At 46.9% G+C, this 18,435-nt stretch overlaps 1 protein-coding gene across 1 annotated transcript in view; it reads left to right on the top strand.

Annotated features, from left to right (window-relative positions):
* Positions 1–304: 304 nt before the first annotated feature.
* ATP6V1B1 (ATPase H+ transporting V1 subunit B1) overlaps positions 305–18,435 on the top strand; it is a 70,434-nt gene continuing 52,303 nt past the window's right edge. The window contains exon 1 of the mRNA XM_083398475.1: positions 305–582. Within this exon, the coding sequence (XP_083254601.1) occupies positions 471–582 (112 nt within the window). The 5' untranslated portion in view covers positions 305–470. The remainder of the gene's footprint in view (positions 583–18,435) is intronic.

Genomic DNA, 18,435 nt, shown 5'->3' with positions numbered 1-18,435 from the left:
TAGCCACCATCCGTCCTCCAACCACCTCCAGACACTCACACAGGACCTTCACTGCCTTCACTGGTTCCGATTTAAAAGAGAGGTAAATTCCTATCCTGTCGCCTCTTACTCGTTTAAAAAAGGCTGCAACCTTTCCCTGGGGGATCCCTTCGATCATTTCGCTTGCCCTTTTCTGAACCTTCACAATCCCCTTCCTGAATAAAGCCATGGCAGTGAGAATATCGCTGCTTGGGGGCGGGGGGGGGGGAAGCCTTACACGCCCCAGATTTTTGCAGCGAGACCTTTGCAACATGCATCTCAAACCTGCAGCTGCCGGACAGTTTACAGGCAACAAATAATTCTGTGTTCAGGGACAACACGGAGGAGGAGGGAGATCAGTGCAGCTGGCCTCTGTCAGGCAGATCAGGTATAAAAACTTAAGAGACTAGTTATTGCTTTTCGGTTCGCGTCTGCCTGGACTCCCCAAGGACATGGCCACCAAGGTGGAAGTGAGGGTCAACGGGCACCCCGGAGGAGTCCTGGCCGGGGCACGAGAGCACGTCCAAGCAGTGACCAGGAACTACATCACCCACCCGAGACTGAGTGAGTATTTTCGGGAGGCGTCAGAGAAAGACAGGGAGCGTGAGAAATCTCTTGCCCGTGCGCACTTCCAAAAGGATGCTGCGATTGCTAAGACCTCTCCCCCCAAAAAGCCATGCCAGGCGAATCTCCCAGCACCCTTAAAAAACTACGGTTCCCAGAATTCTCTGCAGGGAGGGATATGCCTTAAATGCGCTTGAAAGATAGACTGTGGGTCTGCTTAAGATCTCAAGCGGAGGAGATCCAGAAGCCTCCCGTTTGCAGGGTCCATTTCTCCTGCCTGCCTGCCTTCTCCATAACTGCCCATTTTCTCCCACTTTCCGTGGCTTCCTCCTTCTCCTGGGGGAGAGTGCCTGGGAGGGGAGAAGACCGGGATGCTGAGGATAATGGAAAACATATTATCAAACTGAAGAGGAAGAGTGTGAGAAACTAGCGCAGGAGATCTCTCTCTCTCTCTCTCTCTCTCTCTCTCTCTCTCTCTCTCTCTTTCTCTCTGGGTGCTGTTCAGCCTTTGCCTCCTGGGCAGCACCTAATAATAATAATAATAATAATAATAATAATTTATTTGTACCCTGACCATCTGCCTGGGTTTCCCCAGCCACTCCGGGCAGCTTCCAACAAAGATTAAAAATACATTAAAATGTCACACATTAAAAACTTCCCTGAACAGGGCTGGCTTCAGATGTCTTCTAAATGTCAGGTAGTTGTTTATTCCTTTGACATATGGTGGGAGGGTGTTCCACAGGGTAGGCGCCACCACCGAGAAGGCCCTCTGCCTGGTTCCCTGTATCTTCGCTTCTCGCAGGGAGGGAACCACCAGAAGGCCCTCAGCGCTGGACCTCAGCATCCGGGCAGAATGATGGGGGTGGAGACGCTCCTTCAGGTAGCCTGGGTGCCTGGGGACCTGGCATCCCATGCGTTCATATGTTGCCTGGAGAATGAGGTGAACAAGAAATAGCACCCCCAATTCCAAACCCCAGGAAAGGTTTTGCATGAGAGAGGGAGGATTTGGGACTGGGGTTTTCAGACTAGCCTTGGCGAAGGTCTGGCTGGGCAATACTTTAAAGCAGAGCAGCTCTTTCAGAGTCTGCCTCCGGGGGCCTGATCCCCAATTGCACAGGCATGCTGCAGAGTGCAACACACTGGTGTGTGTTTGTGTTGCGCTTCTGGGTATTGCTGAAAAACTCCAGCCAGTAATAGGTGTTGGTGATGAGGGTGGCATGGGCGTAGCCCCTGATTCCCTCCCCCCCCCCCATCAAGGAAATAAATAAAATTGCATAACTGACCAAGGTAGGGCTGCCATACGATTGCAAAAAAGAAAAAGCTCGCCAACTGTGACCAAAAAAAGCTCAATAACCTTTGTGTCTGGATTTTCACTTCTTGAAATATGGCTCTGCACCACAAATCCTAGCTATGCCCATGAAAGGCAGTGGTTATTGTATTGTATTGTATCATTACTCTCAGTGCTTTTTTTCTTTTTAAAAAAAATGTTTAGGGGTACTCTCATTTTGACTCAAGAAAACCACCATTTTATAGTTTAAATCGGGGGGGAAAGAAATATGGTAAATGGACAAAAAGTACAAAGATTCACAAAATGTTTAGGGGTATGCGTACCCCTCCGCCCCCCAGAAAAAAACCACTGATTACTCTAATTTTTATTTTACATTTATATCCCACTTTCCCACCAAGAAGAGCATAGGGGGTTCTTCCCCTCCCCATTTAATCCCATCAGCCCTGTGAGGTAGGTCAGACTGAGGGCAGTGACTGCCCCAAGGTCACCCTATGAGCTTCAAGGCCAAGAGAGGGTTCGAACCCGTGTCTCCTTGGTCCTAGTCCAACACTCTAACCACTAGGCCACACTGGCTCCCATGTGCCTCATCCAGTTGGAATGCAGATATTGTTCTGAGTTTTAGGATAAAGTAATGTGTCCCTGGCTGGGTAGCTCATAAGTGTTTCTTCTCAATTCACCTGCCTGCTCATGCCTCTCTCTGTGTGAATACGAAACATGAAATCATCATCATCATCATCTACCCATCGGGCTGGGCTGCCTCAGCTGCTCTCTCCTGTTTGAAGAAACCAGCTCCATACATGTGAGAACAGGGACCTAAGTCTGCAACACTGGACTTATAATATATTTGTGGGGTTGGGCTCCCACAAAGTCAATGAACAAAGTTTAAGCCCTTCTGGGCGAGGTGGAACCTATGGTCTGCAAGCACACACAAACACACACACCTTTGGTAAGGCAATTCCCCAATGACCTTGGCCGAGGTGACAGCTTTGGCCTGAAATCTCCCGGTTGCGGTTCCAGCCTGTCTGCATCTCGGCGCAGCAGGTCAGAAACAGTTCTGAGCTGCCCCAACTTGGTCGGATGGGCTCTGGCAGGCTCAGAGGGTTTTATTATTAACCACAGCAAACAGGCGGAGTCTCGAGTCACAAGGAGGGCTGGTATTTCCCCCCAGGTCTTGAAGGCGAGCTGGCTGGGCGTGAGAGGGAGAGGGAGAAACAGAATATTGCTGCTGCTGTTATTTCAGGCACTGTTAGATTTCCACATGGGTGCCAGGTGCTGTACGTAGCAGAGCCAGCCTGCGCAAAGGCTGGCATCCCATTTCACCTCCCAGCTTTGACACTGGGGAGAGAGGGGAGATTCCAACCCCTCCATCATGACTTTGCGTTGGCTTCTCATGCAGTGAGGAACTGATGCAAAGCCCCGCTGCTAGGAAGGGGGGTGGCGCGGGATCCAGAAAGGATCTTTCCTTACAAAGTAATCCAGAATGCGGCAGCCAGACTGGGGACTGGGAGCGGCCGCCGAGACCATATAACACCGGTCTTGAAAGACCTACATTGGCTCCCAGTACATTTCCGAGCACAATTCAAAGTGTTGGTGCTGAGCTTTAAAGCCCTAAACGGCCTCGGTCCAGTATCCCTGAAGGAGCGTCTCCACCTCCATCGTTTTGCCTAGACGCTGAGGTCCAGCGCCGAGGACCTTCTGGTGGTTCCCTCACTGCGAGAAGCCAAGTTACAGGGAACCAGGCAGAGGGCCTTCTCGGTGGTGGCACCCACCCTGTGGAACGCCCTCCCACCAGATGTCAAAGAGAAAAATAACTACCAAACTTTTAGAAGACATCTGAAAGCAGCCCTGTTTAGGGAAGCTTTTAATGTTTAATAGGTTGTTGTATTTTAGCGTTTTGTTGGAAGCCGCCCAGAGTGGCTGGGGAAACCCAGCCAGATGGGCGGGGTATAAATAATAAATTATTATTATTAAGTTTGTGCAGCAGGGTGTTGAAATGCCTTGAGCTGCCCCTGGTACATTGGGAGAAGCAGAGGTGATAACTCCCTGGGTCCCTTTCAGGGTGTTCCCGGCGGCTCCCGTCTGGTTGCCCAAGAAATGATAAAGACAAGGAAAAGTTTCCTACCGTCCTTTTTTATTTCAGTACTTACAGAGAGAGGCTATAGAACCCAGCCTCTTGGATCATGGCGTTGTCCTGAGTGAATCTCCACCCACTTCCTCATACATCATTCTCAGAGCATGGGGGTTTTTTTTGTTGATCTAAATGAAAATCCCAAAGTTGTCTGCGATATTTTCCCAAACAGTGCAACCCCATAGACCTTTTCCTTATTGATAATTTGCTTATTTCTTAAAATGTAAACTGCTTTGAGGGGTTGATTCAATGATACGATTCTACAATTCCGTGTTGGGTTTTTTTTTTAACCATAAAGCAGCGTATAAATTTTATGAAATGAATAATAAACAAACAAGCAGACCAGGGCAGCTGCAATGAGTGATGTGTCAAGTTGGGCCTTGCATTTGGGTTTGTGTACCCCTCAGCTGCGCCAGTCTGTGTTCTGAGAATTAACATCTACTAAGACTGTCATACATACGGAATTTCCTGAATATTGTGGCAGTCGGAAACAGTGTCCAGGCAGAAATTGCTGATGTCCGGGAACATCTAGAAGTACAGTCATATTTTGGTTGTCGAATGCCTTGGTAATTGTACATTTTGGCTCCCGAACGACCAAAACCTGGGAGTGACTGTTCCAGTTTTTTAATGTTTTTCTGGAAGCCAAACATCTAATGGGGCTTCTGCGGCCTTCCAATTGGCTGCAGGTGCTTCCTGCAGCCAATCAGAAACTGCGTTTTGGTTTCTGAACACTTTGGAAGTCGAACAGACTTCCGGAACGTATTTGGTTTGATTTCCAAGGTACGACTGTATGGCAACCCATGTCATACTCAACAACTTTTGTGTCTGGATTTTCGCTTTTTGAAATATGGAAACCCTAATCCAGGGGTTGGCAAGGTTTACCTTGTCTGGGCCGGATTGGTCTCGGGGAGCTCATGAGCAGGCGCGCCTGTGGTTTTTGGCATCTGCATCTCTGCAGACACGATTTTCGGCACCATGGAAGTGAGTCCCCATGCTGTGCCGGTTTAGCGCAGTGCACAAGCTAGCAGCTCAGTTCGGGGGGGGGGCTCGTAGGCTGGTCAAACAACCTCCGCAGGCCACTTCGAGCCCATGGGCCTTAGGTTGTTGACCCCTGCCCTAATCTAAGGAAAAGGTAAAGGGACCCCTGACCATTAGGTCCAGTCGTGACCGACTCTGGGGTTGCAGCGCTCATCTCGCTTTAATGGCCGAGGGAGGCAGTGTACAGCTTCCAGGTCATGTGGCCAGCATGACTAAGCCGCTTCTGGCGAACCAGAGCTGCACACAGAAACACCGTTTACCTTCCCGCCAGAACGGTACCTATTTATCTACTTGCACTTTGCTGTGTTTTCAAACTGCTAGGTTGGCAGGAGCAGGGATCGAGCAACGGGAGCTCACCCCGTCACGGGGATTCAAACCGCCAACCTGCTGATCGGCAAGTCCTAGGCTCTGCGGTTTAACCCACAGCGCCACCCGCATCCCTGCCCTAATCTAAACACCCTTAATTTCTATGATCTGAAGCATGCATGGCAGATGGGCAACAACTCTAGCAGAAGCAGAGGCTAACCCACAAAGGGGTGTGTGTGGAATAAACCAGGAACGCCGGGAGTTATAGGGGGTTGTGTCCCCAGCAAAATGGCAGAGTTTATAGGTGCGTAGGTAAGGAAGCCTGCATAGGCTTCTTCTCCCTGGGCGCAGGCAAGGATCGTGCATGGGTGAGCTGAAGAACATTCCCCCCTCCCTTTCCATTCCCCCTAACCCCGGAGACCCGTCTTCTGCCAGGCGTGAAGGCACACACTGTTCTTAATGGGTGCAGCCACGGCAGGGTCAGGGGGTTACGACTGTGTCAGAATGTGTCTTTCCAATTGAAGCCCCTTCAAGGGCAGGCATTCACACCAGCGTAAAGGAGGAGGAGGAGGAGGAGGAGGAAGAGCGGCAAGGGGCACCCAGGAGAGCGCAAAGGCCCAGAAGGTCAAATCCTGGCTGGCAGAAGAGACACAGCCAGACCTTGCCAAAAAATACCACCTTTGCATTTAGTCGTCCCAGATCCCCAGAGCCACCAAAAGCGGAGGGCAACATTGGCACCCTCAATGTGCGTGGAGGACGTAGGGGCCAGCTCCCTGGGTGCCCAAGCACCCACAAAATTCCCCATGAAGGGGCCAGGCACCCACACATTTTGGCGCTAGGGCTATGCACATCCACAACCCGAGCCACGCACTCCTAGTGGAGGGTGAGAGGGATGGTATTTAGAATTCCAGCAAAGTTTAGAGAGCTGGTTTCACAACTTCTCCCCCACAGATGCCCACTTAACGGCATTGATCAGCAGAACTGGCCCAGAGCCACATAATACCCGGAAGCTGTACACCGGCTCCCTCAGCCAATAAAGTGAGATGAGCACCGTAACCCCAGAGTCGGTTACGACTGGATGTAATGGTCAGGGGCCCCTTTACATTTACCTTTAAGCCATATAGGGCATTATAATTCAGTGGTTCCCAATTAGGGGTCCCAGGAATGCACCCAGGGGGTCTGTGGCCCCATCCCTTGCCTTCCCCACCAACTGATTTTCGGCATTTTTGCAAAGTATATATATATATATATATATATATATATATATATATATATATATATATATTGTTGTTGTTGTTGTTGTTGTTGTTGTTGTTGTTGTTGTTGTTTAGTCGTTCAGTCGTTTCCGACTCTTCGTGACCCAATGGACCAGAGCACGCCAGGCACTTCTGTCTTCCACTGCCACCCGCAGTTTGGTCAGATTCATGTTTGTAGCTTCGAGAAAACTGTCTGTGGGGTAGCTCCTAATAAGCAAATGATTTTAGGTATACAAAAAATCCAGAACAGACCATTTTATATATATATATATAATGGTCTGTTCTGGATTTTTTGTATACCTAAAATCATTTGCTTATTAGGAGCTACCCCACATTTCTTCCAAAAATTGCTTTGCAGAGATAACTATCATAGAGTTATCAAACTTTTCAAAAGTAGAGGGTCTGTGGCTTGGCTTTTGAAAAAGAGGGGCTTCCTCAGTAATTAACTAATTGGGAACCACTGTTACGGGTCATAACCTAGAGTTGCCATATTTCAAAAGGTGAAAATCTGGATGCAAAAGTTGTTTAGCTTTTTTTTTTGGCAAAGTTGTTGATCTATGCAAAGTTGTTGAGCTATTATATCTAGAGAGCACCATGGAATTGCCTATAGAACAGAACCAAAAAAAGCAGCAGCAAAAAATATAGCATTAAAAATCATCCCGACCTGTCCAATGCCTGGGGTAAGATATACGTTTTTACCTGGCACTGAAAAGATCTATATATATATATATATATATATATATATATATATATATATATATATAAGCTTTTTAGTGGGTTTTATAAACAGGTATCCTAGGAGTTATTTAAATGAGACAAATAAACAGACCAATTCTTCTATGTCATTTGTACATCACAAAAACAGCACGATAAATTTGCAGTGATATCTACAACGCAACGGTTCCTTATCAGCGGTCAATGTATAAGTTCTTATGTTCGTGGAATGGTTTAAAGGAAAGCGATAACAGTAACAAAGGAAAAACAGGCTACAGCAGCGAGTTCCACAGATGAACTATTATTTATTTCTTGAATTTATACGCCGCCCTATATCCGGAGGTCTCAGGGCGGTGCACAGAACTAGGCGTTTGCATGAAAAATTCCTTTCTTATACCTGTCTTGAGTCTCCCAAATTTTCCTCGGAGTCAAGTGCTGGGGGAAGGGCCCCAATCCGTTACACGCACCCACCTCCCGCAGCTCAATATCCGGAGGAAAGTTTGGCATCCCTGGAAACGCCGCCGTGAGCGCAGCAAATTGTTTATTGCATTAATTTTTTTGGGAAAAGCTGGGATCTTCCTCTCTCTCTTTTTTGGCAGTCCAGCACATTTCGGTTCACGCTCGGGTAGAGCGGTCATTCTTTGCAACCTCCCCACCCCCCTCCTCCCCCAAAAAAGGGGGGGAATACCCCGTAGAGTCACATGACCGTGCAGGTGTGTATGGGAACCCTCTGCTGCGGGGTCCTAATTAGTGGCATAATGTGCAGCCCCCCCGCTGGGCCTTTCACAAGCTCCGCTCGGCTGGGACGGGCCGATGTGTTTGACAGCGCTGCGCGAAGTGACACGTCGCACAATGAGCAGGTTGCGCCAGGGAGGGAGGCGGAAGAAAAGCGGAGCCACTAGGGACCATCGGGAAAGTTTGGGACGGCGAGCCGGGAAGGACGGAGAGGTCGGTGGCGGCGATGGAGCACCCGCTTTGCAAGCGCAGAAGTTCCTGGGTTCAATTCCGCGCGGTGGCAACTCAGAGAGCTGCCAGTCAGAGTAGGCGGTTCTGAGCTGCATATGGACCAACTCTTTTAATAATAATAATATTTTATAGTTAAAGCTATGGTTTTCCTGGGACGCGGGCGGCGCTGTGGGTTAAACCACAGAGCCTAGGACTTGCTGATCAGAAGGTCGGTGGTTCGAATCCCTGTGACGGGGTGAGCTTCAGTTCTTCGGTCCCTGCTCCTGCCAACCTAGCAGTTTGAAAGCAAGTCAAAGTGCAAGTAGATAAATAGGTACCACTCCAGGGGAAAGGTAAACGGCGCTTCCGTGCGCTGCTCTGGTTCGCCAGAAGCGGCTTAGTCATGCTGGCCATATGACCCAGAAGCTGTACGCCGGCTCCCTCAGCCAGTAAAGCAAGATGAGCGCCGCAACCCCAGAGTTCGTCACGACTGGACCTAATGGTCAGGGGTCCCTTTACCTTTTATGGTTTTCCCAGTACAGTGGTATACCTCGGGTTAACAACTTACTGTAATTCGTTCTGGAGGTCTTAACCTGAAACTGTTCTTAACCTGAAGCACCACTTTAGCTAATGGGGCCTCCTGCTGCCACCGCATGATTTCTGTTCTCATCCTGAAGCAAAGTTCTTAACCCAAGGTACTATTTCTGGGTTAGCGGATTCTGTAACCTGAAGCGTATGTAACCTGAAGCATATGTAACCCAAGGTACACCTGTAGTGATGTATGGAAGTGAGAGCTGGACAATAAAGAAGGCTGATCGCCAAAGAATGGATGCTTTTGAATTATGGTGCTGGAGGAGACTCTTGAGAGTCCCATGGCCTGCAAGAAGATCCAACCTATTCATTCTGAAGGAAATCAGCCCTGAGTGCTCACTGGAAGGACAGATCCTGAAGCTGAGGCTCCAAGACTTTGGCCACCTCATGAGAAGAGAAGACTCCCTGGAAAAGACCCTGATGTTGGGGAAGATGGAGGGCACAAGGAGAAGGGACGACAGAGGACGAGATGGTGGGACAGTGTTCTGGAAGCTACCAGCATGAGTTTGACCAAACTGCGGGAGGCAGTGGAAGACAGAAGTGCCTGGTGTGCTCTGGTCCAGGGGGTCACCAAGAGGTGGACACGACTAAATGACTAAACAACAAGAACAACAACAAGCTTGAAGCGCCCGTTTGCTAAAAGACAGTAAAATACAATATTAAAGCAGCTGACAGGGAAAATGAGTAATGAAAGCCACTAAGGGCTTTAGATGCATGGGAAGCATGGGAAGAACAAGGAGGATGCAGGTTGGATGGTTGACTATCATGGATGCTTCAGCTGAGATTCCTGCATTGAAGGGGGTTGGACTTGATGTCCCTTGGGGGTCCCTTTCAACTCTACAGTTCTTTGATTCTATGACTTATTAGGTGACTGACAATAGGAAAGGCCACTCACCACCTACCTAGCATCTGAAGTTGGGGTGCCTGGGGAAGGAAGGAGGGTCCTTAAGAGATTAACAGAAGAGGCTTGATTTAATTGTTGGCTTGCAATGGAGACAACTTTTCTGACCATCACTCAAAGCAACAGGAAATCCCCAAAGCGTCAGACCTCAAGGATGAAGATGCAGAAACAACGTGAAAATACCATGCAGGCGATCAAATAGTCACCAGGCAGCAAGGACCCTTTTGGGTTTCTCCCCAATAGGTCTTCTCATTGAAGGCAGCAACATGCACCCCAGTGCCGGAGGGGGCAGGATTCTGCCCCCAAGCCCATTGGAAGAGATGCAATTCATACATATAGGAGGAAAGCCAAGGGTGTATTCAGGGATACAGCTGGAAGAAGAGTTAAACTCCTGTGGATCCTCACGCAGGCCTCAATTCTGGGCTGGGTGGAGAGTAGCTCTTGATGCAACTCATTTATTTATTTGTTCAACACAGTTTTATAATGCTTTCCCAAAGTAATTGTGTGTACGTACAGAGAGAGAGAGAGAGAGAGAGAGAGAGATAAGTAACTTCTTCGCAATAATCAATAAGTAACTTCTTCCATATGTCAGTTACGACTACGCTTAAATGCATGCATTTAAAATATCATCTTACATATATATTACAAATAGTTACATCGAAATTAAGCACAAAAAATCTATTAAGAAAAAAGATAAATAAAATAAAAATAAAATGAATATTGGTTATAACATCCTGTCTTTTCTAATGAAGTCTTCTGAAAGAAACTTTCAATCATTCTCGTTCTACTTTTTCTATTGTCTTAATTTTATCGCACGGTTTGTTTTATAACTTTTCCTGTATATTTATCTAGTATATTTGTTTATTATATACAAGTATCATTCAGTTCTGCTAGGATAATGTCATTTTTACAACATAATCTTATATATTCTTTGAATAGTCTCCATTCTCTGAATATTTTTTGATTTGGGGCTCCTCTGACTTTTCCGCTCAGCTTTGCTAATTGAAAGTACTCTAGCATGAGTGATTGCCAATCTATTAATGTAGGTGTTGTTTCACATTTCCAACTTCTGGCTATCAGTATTCTTGCAGCCATAATTGAATACAGGCCCTGAAGTTTCTAAGTCTCATCAGGACAGAATAGGGCCAGGATCAGAGAGTAAAACTGTTCCTGGGCTGCATGGCCCTTTAAGAACACCAGAAGGCTGGATCCAGTCAATGGCCCATACTTAGCCCAGCATCCTGTTCTTGCAATGGCCAACCTGATGCTATAAATTTGTCTAATCCTCTTTTCAAGCCACCTAGGTCACTGCACTCAGTGGCAGGGAGTTCCATAGTTGAATGCAACTCTGTGTGAATAATAAATCCTTTCCTTTATCTGTACTAAATCTTCCAACCTTCAGCTTCATTGAATGTCCACAAGTTCTAGCATTAGGACAGGAATAGAAACACTTTTCTCTCGCCATTCTCCTTCTACGCCATGCGTAATTTCACAAATTTATAGCATCTTGCCTCTTCGAAACAGAGAGACCCAGTTTGCTCCAAGAAATAAGTCGTAGGGTTGCCATATTTCAAAAAGTGAAAGTCCAGACACAAAACGTGTTGAACTTTTCTTTTGGGGCCAAAGTTGTTGAGCATTGCTTGCAAAATCTCCCCACCCCCCAAAAAAGAGAAAGAAAATGTTTTTGAGCAAATTTTAAGGAAATTCACCAAAATCGACATTTCCGACGTGGGTTTCCGTACGTCCGGATTTCCCTAAACATTTAAGTGATTTCCGGACACTGTTTCCAACGGCCGAATCCCTGCAATGTCTGGGAAATTCCAGGCACATGGCAAGCCTAAATAAGAACCATGAAAGAGGTGGCCAAGACCCTCCTAGAGACACTCCTGCCCTCCTGCCTCTGAGTAAATGAAACCTCCGCAGGCTGAATACCAGCTAATTCATGGCGAAGGCTGCAAGGCCGTTCAGCATAAGCATCTCGGGTTCCGAGCAGATGAAGTGTCCTTAAGCCCCCTTGAAATCCACGGTGCTTAAGTGCATTTGTATCATTCTCAAGAAGCAGCGTTGACAGAAAACATCCCCTCCAACTTTGGGCAGGAGAGACCACGCTGCTTGTTTTGCTCTCGGTAGACAACAATGTCCCAATATGGTAGCGACTAAAGGAGAGCAGTCAGGAAAGGAGCACAGAGCAGCCATTTTTGTGGGATGCCCAGAGTACAGAAGGACAAACCTGTCCATTCTGGTTGCCTTAATTTTTTCACAATCATCAATTCAGCTCTCCACACTTTCCCATCAGTTTATGAATTCAATCATCTCTGATGCAGATTAACGCTATGAATTTTATCTCACGCACAAACATTTTTGTACACAGTCTTGCACAATGTAGACATTTTTGCAATGCTGTTTCCCCTCCTTCACCAATATAAGCAGCTATATGCACACTAATACCTGCATTTTTGTATACAGTGCATTAGTCAGATGGGGAAATTGCATTGCAAAATTCAAGAAAGTGTGAATTTTGCAGGATGGCTGAATTTCAGGTTTCTGGAAGAGCAAATTTGGTCAGTTCTCCTTTAAGAACTGAATTTCTCCACTGATTCAGAAAGTGCATTGACCTACCACAAAATGTCTTGCGCTTTTACTTCCTGTAAATACTTCACTGCCAAAAAAAGAAGAAGGTGAGAGATCCAGAATTCAGAAATTCAGTACGGTTTTGCGACCTAGTTTGCAAAACAGGCCACCAAAGTCAACCTTTATTCCCAGCCCCTTAATCAAATCATAATTTCAGTTGATTAACTGAAGCCATTTTAGCTCTCCTGATAAAGGAAACTTTTTGTTTCACAAGGAGTGATAGGTTCGGGAGCACCCAAAGATCACCCATGTGGAAGTTTTGGGGATATGCAGAATTATTTAAAGTTGACTGTTGTTGTTATTTAGTTGTTTAGTCGTATCCGACTCTTCATGACCCACTGGACCAGAGCACGCCAGGCCCTCCTGTCTTCCACTGCCTCCCGCAGTTTGGTCAAACTCATGCTGGTAGCTTCGAGAACATTGTCCAACCATCTTGTCCTCTGTCGTCCCCTTCTCCTTGTGCCCTCCATCTTTCCCAACATCAGGATCTTTTCCAGGGAGTCTTCTCTTCTCATGAGGTGGCCAAAGTCTTGGAGCCTCAGCTTCAGGATCTGTCCTTCCAGTGAGCACTCAGGGCTGATTTCCTTCAGAATGGATAGGTTTGATCTTCTTGCAGTCCATGGGACTCTCAAGAGTCTCCTCCAGCACCAGAATTCAAAAGCATAAATTCTTCAACGATCAGCCTTCTTTATGGTCCTGCTCTCACTTCCATACATCACTACTGGGAAAGCCATAGCTTTAACTATATGGACCTTTGTTGGCAAGGTGATCTCTGCTTTTTAAGATGCTGTCTAGGTTTGTCATTGCTTTTCTCCCAAGAAGCAGGCATCTTTTAATTTCGTGACTGCTGTCACCATCTGCAGTGATCATGGAGCCCAAGAAAGTAAAATCTCTCACTGCCTCCATTTCTTCCCCTTCTATTTGCCAGGAGGTGATGGGCCCAGTGGCCATGATCTTCGTTTTTTTGATGGTGAGCTTCAGACCATATTTTGCGCTCTCCTCTTTCACCCTCATTAAAAGGTTCTTTAATTCCTCCTCACTTTCTGCCATCAAGGTTGCGTCATCTGCATATCTGAGGTTGCTGATATTTCTTCCGGCAATCTTAATTCCTGCTTCGGATTCATCCAGCCCAGCCTTTTGCATGATGAATTCTGCATATAAGTTAAATAAGCAGGGAGACAATATACAGTTGGTTCGAAAACCAGGCAACGAATCAAGTAACAGCAGGTTAAAATCGCCAAGCGGCCTGAATTATGTGGCCCTCTCCAGAAAAAGGGGGGCAAAGAGTCTGGGTGCCACCGCTGAAAGCACAAGGAGATGTTATCTGGCCTAGAGGGAAGCCTGAACTTTGCAGAGGACCCCTTAGGCTTGTTTGAGAAGGGGGGACCGACTCAACAGATGCCGGGGAAGGAGAGGGGGGGCTGGCGGAGTGGAAGCAATTAGCGACTTGGTGTCATTGGGCTGGTTGCCCCCTTTGTCAGCACGGTCAATTTCCTTTGCTCCCTGCTCTGCCCCCCTTGCCTCTCCCTCCCGCCCCATGGGAGTTAATCGGACACAATGGTCAGGGTTAATTCAGATTGTCAAGGATGGGAGCTGTGAATTTGAGGGAGGAGGAGGGCGGGCAGAGGGCAGCCTCCGGGGGGGGGGGGAGAAAAAACACCCTGCGCGCACACACACATTTTCCTTTTTTAATTTTTTTTTTATGGCATCCACAATTGGGCCCAACAGCTTTGGAGACACCTTTTCCCCCTCTCCCCCTGACTCCCTTCACCTCTGCCAAGGAAGCCCACGGCCCACCCACTCTGCAGCCCCCAGGAAGCCTCAAATCCTCTTTTTCTTTTTCGCAGCGGCTCAAGCCCTTAATGATCTGAATTGGTGCTTTCCGGTGGGGCTGTGGGGGGGGGTGGGCATTCTCCCCGCCTCATTTTCCTGCTTTAAAATGAAAAATGGAAAATCTTCCTTCTGCAAAATCCAGCCAGTTCCATCTCGCGATTTCATCTCCCACGGAGAGGAGCGGTTCTTCCTCTGCATATTTGCTGGGCGGGGATTTGAACTGGGCTGTGAAGTCCCGTTGCTGCGGCTTATCTGCTTTGGGCTTATTTGGCCAACACTTATACACCGCTTGCTTCAAAGAGAGGAAGGGAAAATAATATCCTACAAACTGCCTGTCATTCATATCATTACTATATTTATTTATAGCCTGCCTTTTCCCCAGACTCAAGGCGGCTTACGCAAGTTAAAAACAGCTAAATAAAATAATATGCAAGGAGTTTAAAAACTTATAAAGGTAAAGGTAAAGGAACCCCTGCCCGTACGGGCCAGTCTTGCCAGACTCTAGGGTTGTGCGCCCATCTCACTCAAAGAGGCCGGGGGCCAGCGCTGTCCGGAGACACTTCCGGGTCATGTGGCCAGCGTGACAAAGTTGCTCTGGCGAGCCAGCACCAGCGCAGCACACGGAACGCCGTTTACCTTCCCGCTGGTAAGCGGTCCCTATTTATCTACTTGCACCTGGAGGTGCTTTCGAACTGCTAGGTTGGCAGGCGCTGGGACCGAACGACGGGAGCGCACCCCGCCGCAGGGATTCGAACCGCCGACCATGCGATCGGCAAGTCCTAGGCACTGAGGTTTTACCCACAGCACCACCCGCGTCCTTAAAAACTTATAGAAGGTAGTAATTAAAAACTAAATTCTAATAGGTAAAGCAAGATTTTTAAAAACCAAATCTATTAAAATACAGATAATAAAAACAGCACAGCACTATTATTATTATTATTAATATGAATAGCATTAATGTAATTAATTAAATTTGTATACTGCCCTTCATCTGTAGATCAACCTTTTCCTTTAAATCGCTGTCAGTTCCCAAAGGAAATTGTCTTCTCCTGCTGGTGGAAAGACAACAAGGAGATTCAATTATATACAAATATTCAATTATATATAAAACATGACTGAAATGCACAAACTTGCCTTCAGATGTCTTCTAAAAGTTGTATAGTTATTTTTAGGGTTGCCCTACCTTGAAGAGCAAAAAAGAGGGCAGTCTGGGCTGCTGCCTGCCTGAGACAGGGAAAGAGGTGTGCCTTTCCCCCAGCTTAGGCTGGCAGTAGCTGCAGCGTGCAGAGCAGCCCAAGCCCAACCCGCCCCCCAAAAACCTTGACATTTCCTTTAAAATGTAAAAATCTGCCCAGAATGGCAAGTTGCCCCCCCCCAAAAGAGGACATGTCTGGGTTTTCCCAGACGTATGGCAACCCCATCACCTTGACATCTGATGGGAGAGTGTTCCACAGGGCAGGTGCCACCACTAAGAAGGTCTTTGAAGACGCTCAAACTCAGGACACAAGGGAGAAACGTGCTAAGAGGAAGGTATGGTGTGGCATATGGTATGGCAAATCCACACCATGATCAACTTCCGCCCGGAAACCAATGTCCCCACTGTGGAAGGATGTCTGGATCCAAAATTGGCCTCCACAGTCACTTACGGAATCACTGTTAAAACCGTGTTTATGGAAGACAATCTTACTCGGCCAAGAAGGATCGCCAAAGAAGAAGAAGAATGCAGGAATCTCAACTCAGGCATCAGATGGCCATTCAACCTCTGCTTAAAAACCTTCATAGAATCATAGAGTTGGAAGAGACCACAAGGGCCATCGAGTCCAACCCCCTGCCAAGCAGGAAACACCATCAGAGCACTCCTGACATATGGTTGTCAAGCCTCTGCTTAAAGACCTCCAAAGAAGGAGACTCCACCACACTCCTTGGCAGCAAATTCCACTGTCAAACAGCTCTTACTGTCAGGAAGTTCTTCCTAATGTTTAGGTGGAATCTTCTTTCTTGTAGTTTGGATCCATTGCTCCGTGTCCGCTTCTCTGGAGCAGCAGAAAACAACCTTTCTCCCTCCTCTATGTGACATCCTTTTATATATTTGAACATGGCTATCATATCACCCCTTAACCTCCTCTTCTCCAGGCTAAACATGCCCAGCTCCCTTAGCCGTTCCTCATAAGGCATCGTTTCCAGGCCTTTGACCATTTTGGTTGCCCTCCTCTGGACACGTTCCAGTTTGTCAGTGTCCTTCTTGAACTGTGGTGCCCAGAACTGGACACAGTACTCCAGGTGAGGTCTGACCAGAGCAGAATACAGTGGCACTATTACTTCCCTTGATCTAGATGCTATACTCCTATTGATGCAGCCCAGAATTGCATTGGCTTTTTTAGCTGCCGCGTCACACTGTTGGCTCATGTCAAGTTTGTGGTCAACCAAGACTCCTAGATCCTTTTCACATGTACTGCTCTCAAGCCAGGTGTCACCCATCTTGTATTTGTGCCTCTCATTTATTTATTTTTGCCCAAGTGCAATACTTTACATTTCTCCCTGTTAAAATTCATCTTGTTTGTTTTGGCCCAGTTCTCTAATCTCTTCAAGGAAGAAGAGTCCACACACACACACACACACACACCCCGGGAGAGTGTTCCACTGAGTTGGGTGTGAGCAGGGAAGTGGCAAATTTTGCAGACGCTCCTAAATTGCTCAGGGCTGCTAAAACCCAAAGAGATTGCCAAGGTCTCCAAGAGGAGCTCTCCAAATGGAGGGCTGTTCTTGTGCCAGATAGAAATGGGGGGAAAGAGTTGGGTGGATCCATCCCCTCTTTCATCTCAGGGGTTAATGATGATAACGATAATGATAACGATAATAGCCCTGTGTCCCAGAAATTCCTCTGGCCTCTGAGGACTTTCCGGGGAGGCGCGTTTTCTCGGGCAGCTTCCCCCCACCCTTCCGCCCGCCCGCGTCTCGCAGCCTCAGCCCCATTAGGCCTGACACGTACAGCCACCATTTCTGTAAAGGTCGTAACCTGCTCAGTGGGGCTCGGCAAGGCCAGGTTCCTTGAGCTCACACATCTGCGCGCTGGAGCCTAGACTGCCCCGCGGAGAGGAGGCCAGAGGCCAGGAGGACGGAGGGACCGGGAGGGTCCCACATGCACTTTTGGGGTGGCACATGTTCCCTGGCGCTTTTGGAGGAAGGGGTTTGCTTCTCTCCCTCCCATAAATAAACAGAGAGCATGGCCTCTCTAGATTATTATCTCTATTTCTCTATTTCTATTTCTATTATTTCTATTTCTATTTCTATTATTTCTATTTCTATTATTTCTATTTCTATTATTTCTATTTCTATTATTTCTATTTCTATTATTTCTATTTCTATTATTTCTATTTCTATTTCTATTATTTCTATTTCTGGAATGCTCTCCCCAGGAAAGTTCGCTGGGCGCCTTCACTATACACCTTTAGGCACCAGGCAAAAATGTTCCTTTTTAACCAGGCCTTTACCTTTACCTTGCTTGACTTTATCTACATCCTATACCCTTTTTCAAATGTTGGCTCTTTTTTGTTGGGGGGGGTGCTATTGGGTTGCTGTTTGATTTTGTGTACAGTGGTGCCTCGGGTTAAGAACTTAATTCGTTCTGGAGGTCCGTTCTTAACCTGAAACTGTTCTGAACCTGAAGCACCACTTTAGCTAATGGGGCCTCCTGCTGCCGCCGCCACCGCACAATTTCTGTTCTCATCCTGAAGCAAAGTTCTTAACCCGAGGTACTATTTCTGGGTTAGCGGAGTCTGTAGCCTGAAGCGCCTGCAACCTGAAGCGTCTGTAACCTGAGGTACCACTGTATTTTATATTTTATGTGAACCACCCTGAGACCTTCAGGTATAGGGAAGTATAGTGTGTGTGTGTGTGTGTGTGTGTGTGTGTAGATAGATAGATGATAGAGAGAGATATAGATAGATAGATAGATAGATAGATAGATAGATAGATATAGATAGATGATAGATAGATTATAGATGATGAGGAGGATAGATAGATAGATTAGATAGATAGATAGATGATAGATATAGATAGATAGATAGATAGATAGATAGATAGATAGATAGATAGATGATAGATAGATAGATAGATAGATAGATATTAGATAGATAGATAGATAGATAGATAGATAGATAGATAGATGATAGATTAGATAGATAGATAGATAGATAGATAGATGATAGATAGATAGATGATA

This window comes from Podarcis tiliguerta (genome assembly GCF_965153285.1).
Source record: "Podarcis tiliguerta genome assembly, chromosome: 9".
Taxonomy (NCBI): domain Eukaryota; kingdom Metazoa; phylum Chordata; class Lepidosauria; order Squamata; family Lacertidae; genus Podarcis; species Podarcis tiliguerta.
The sequence above is the reverse complement of the archived record's forward strand: the minus strand, read 5'-3'. Positions and strand labels throughout refer to the sequence as shown.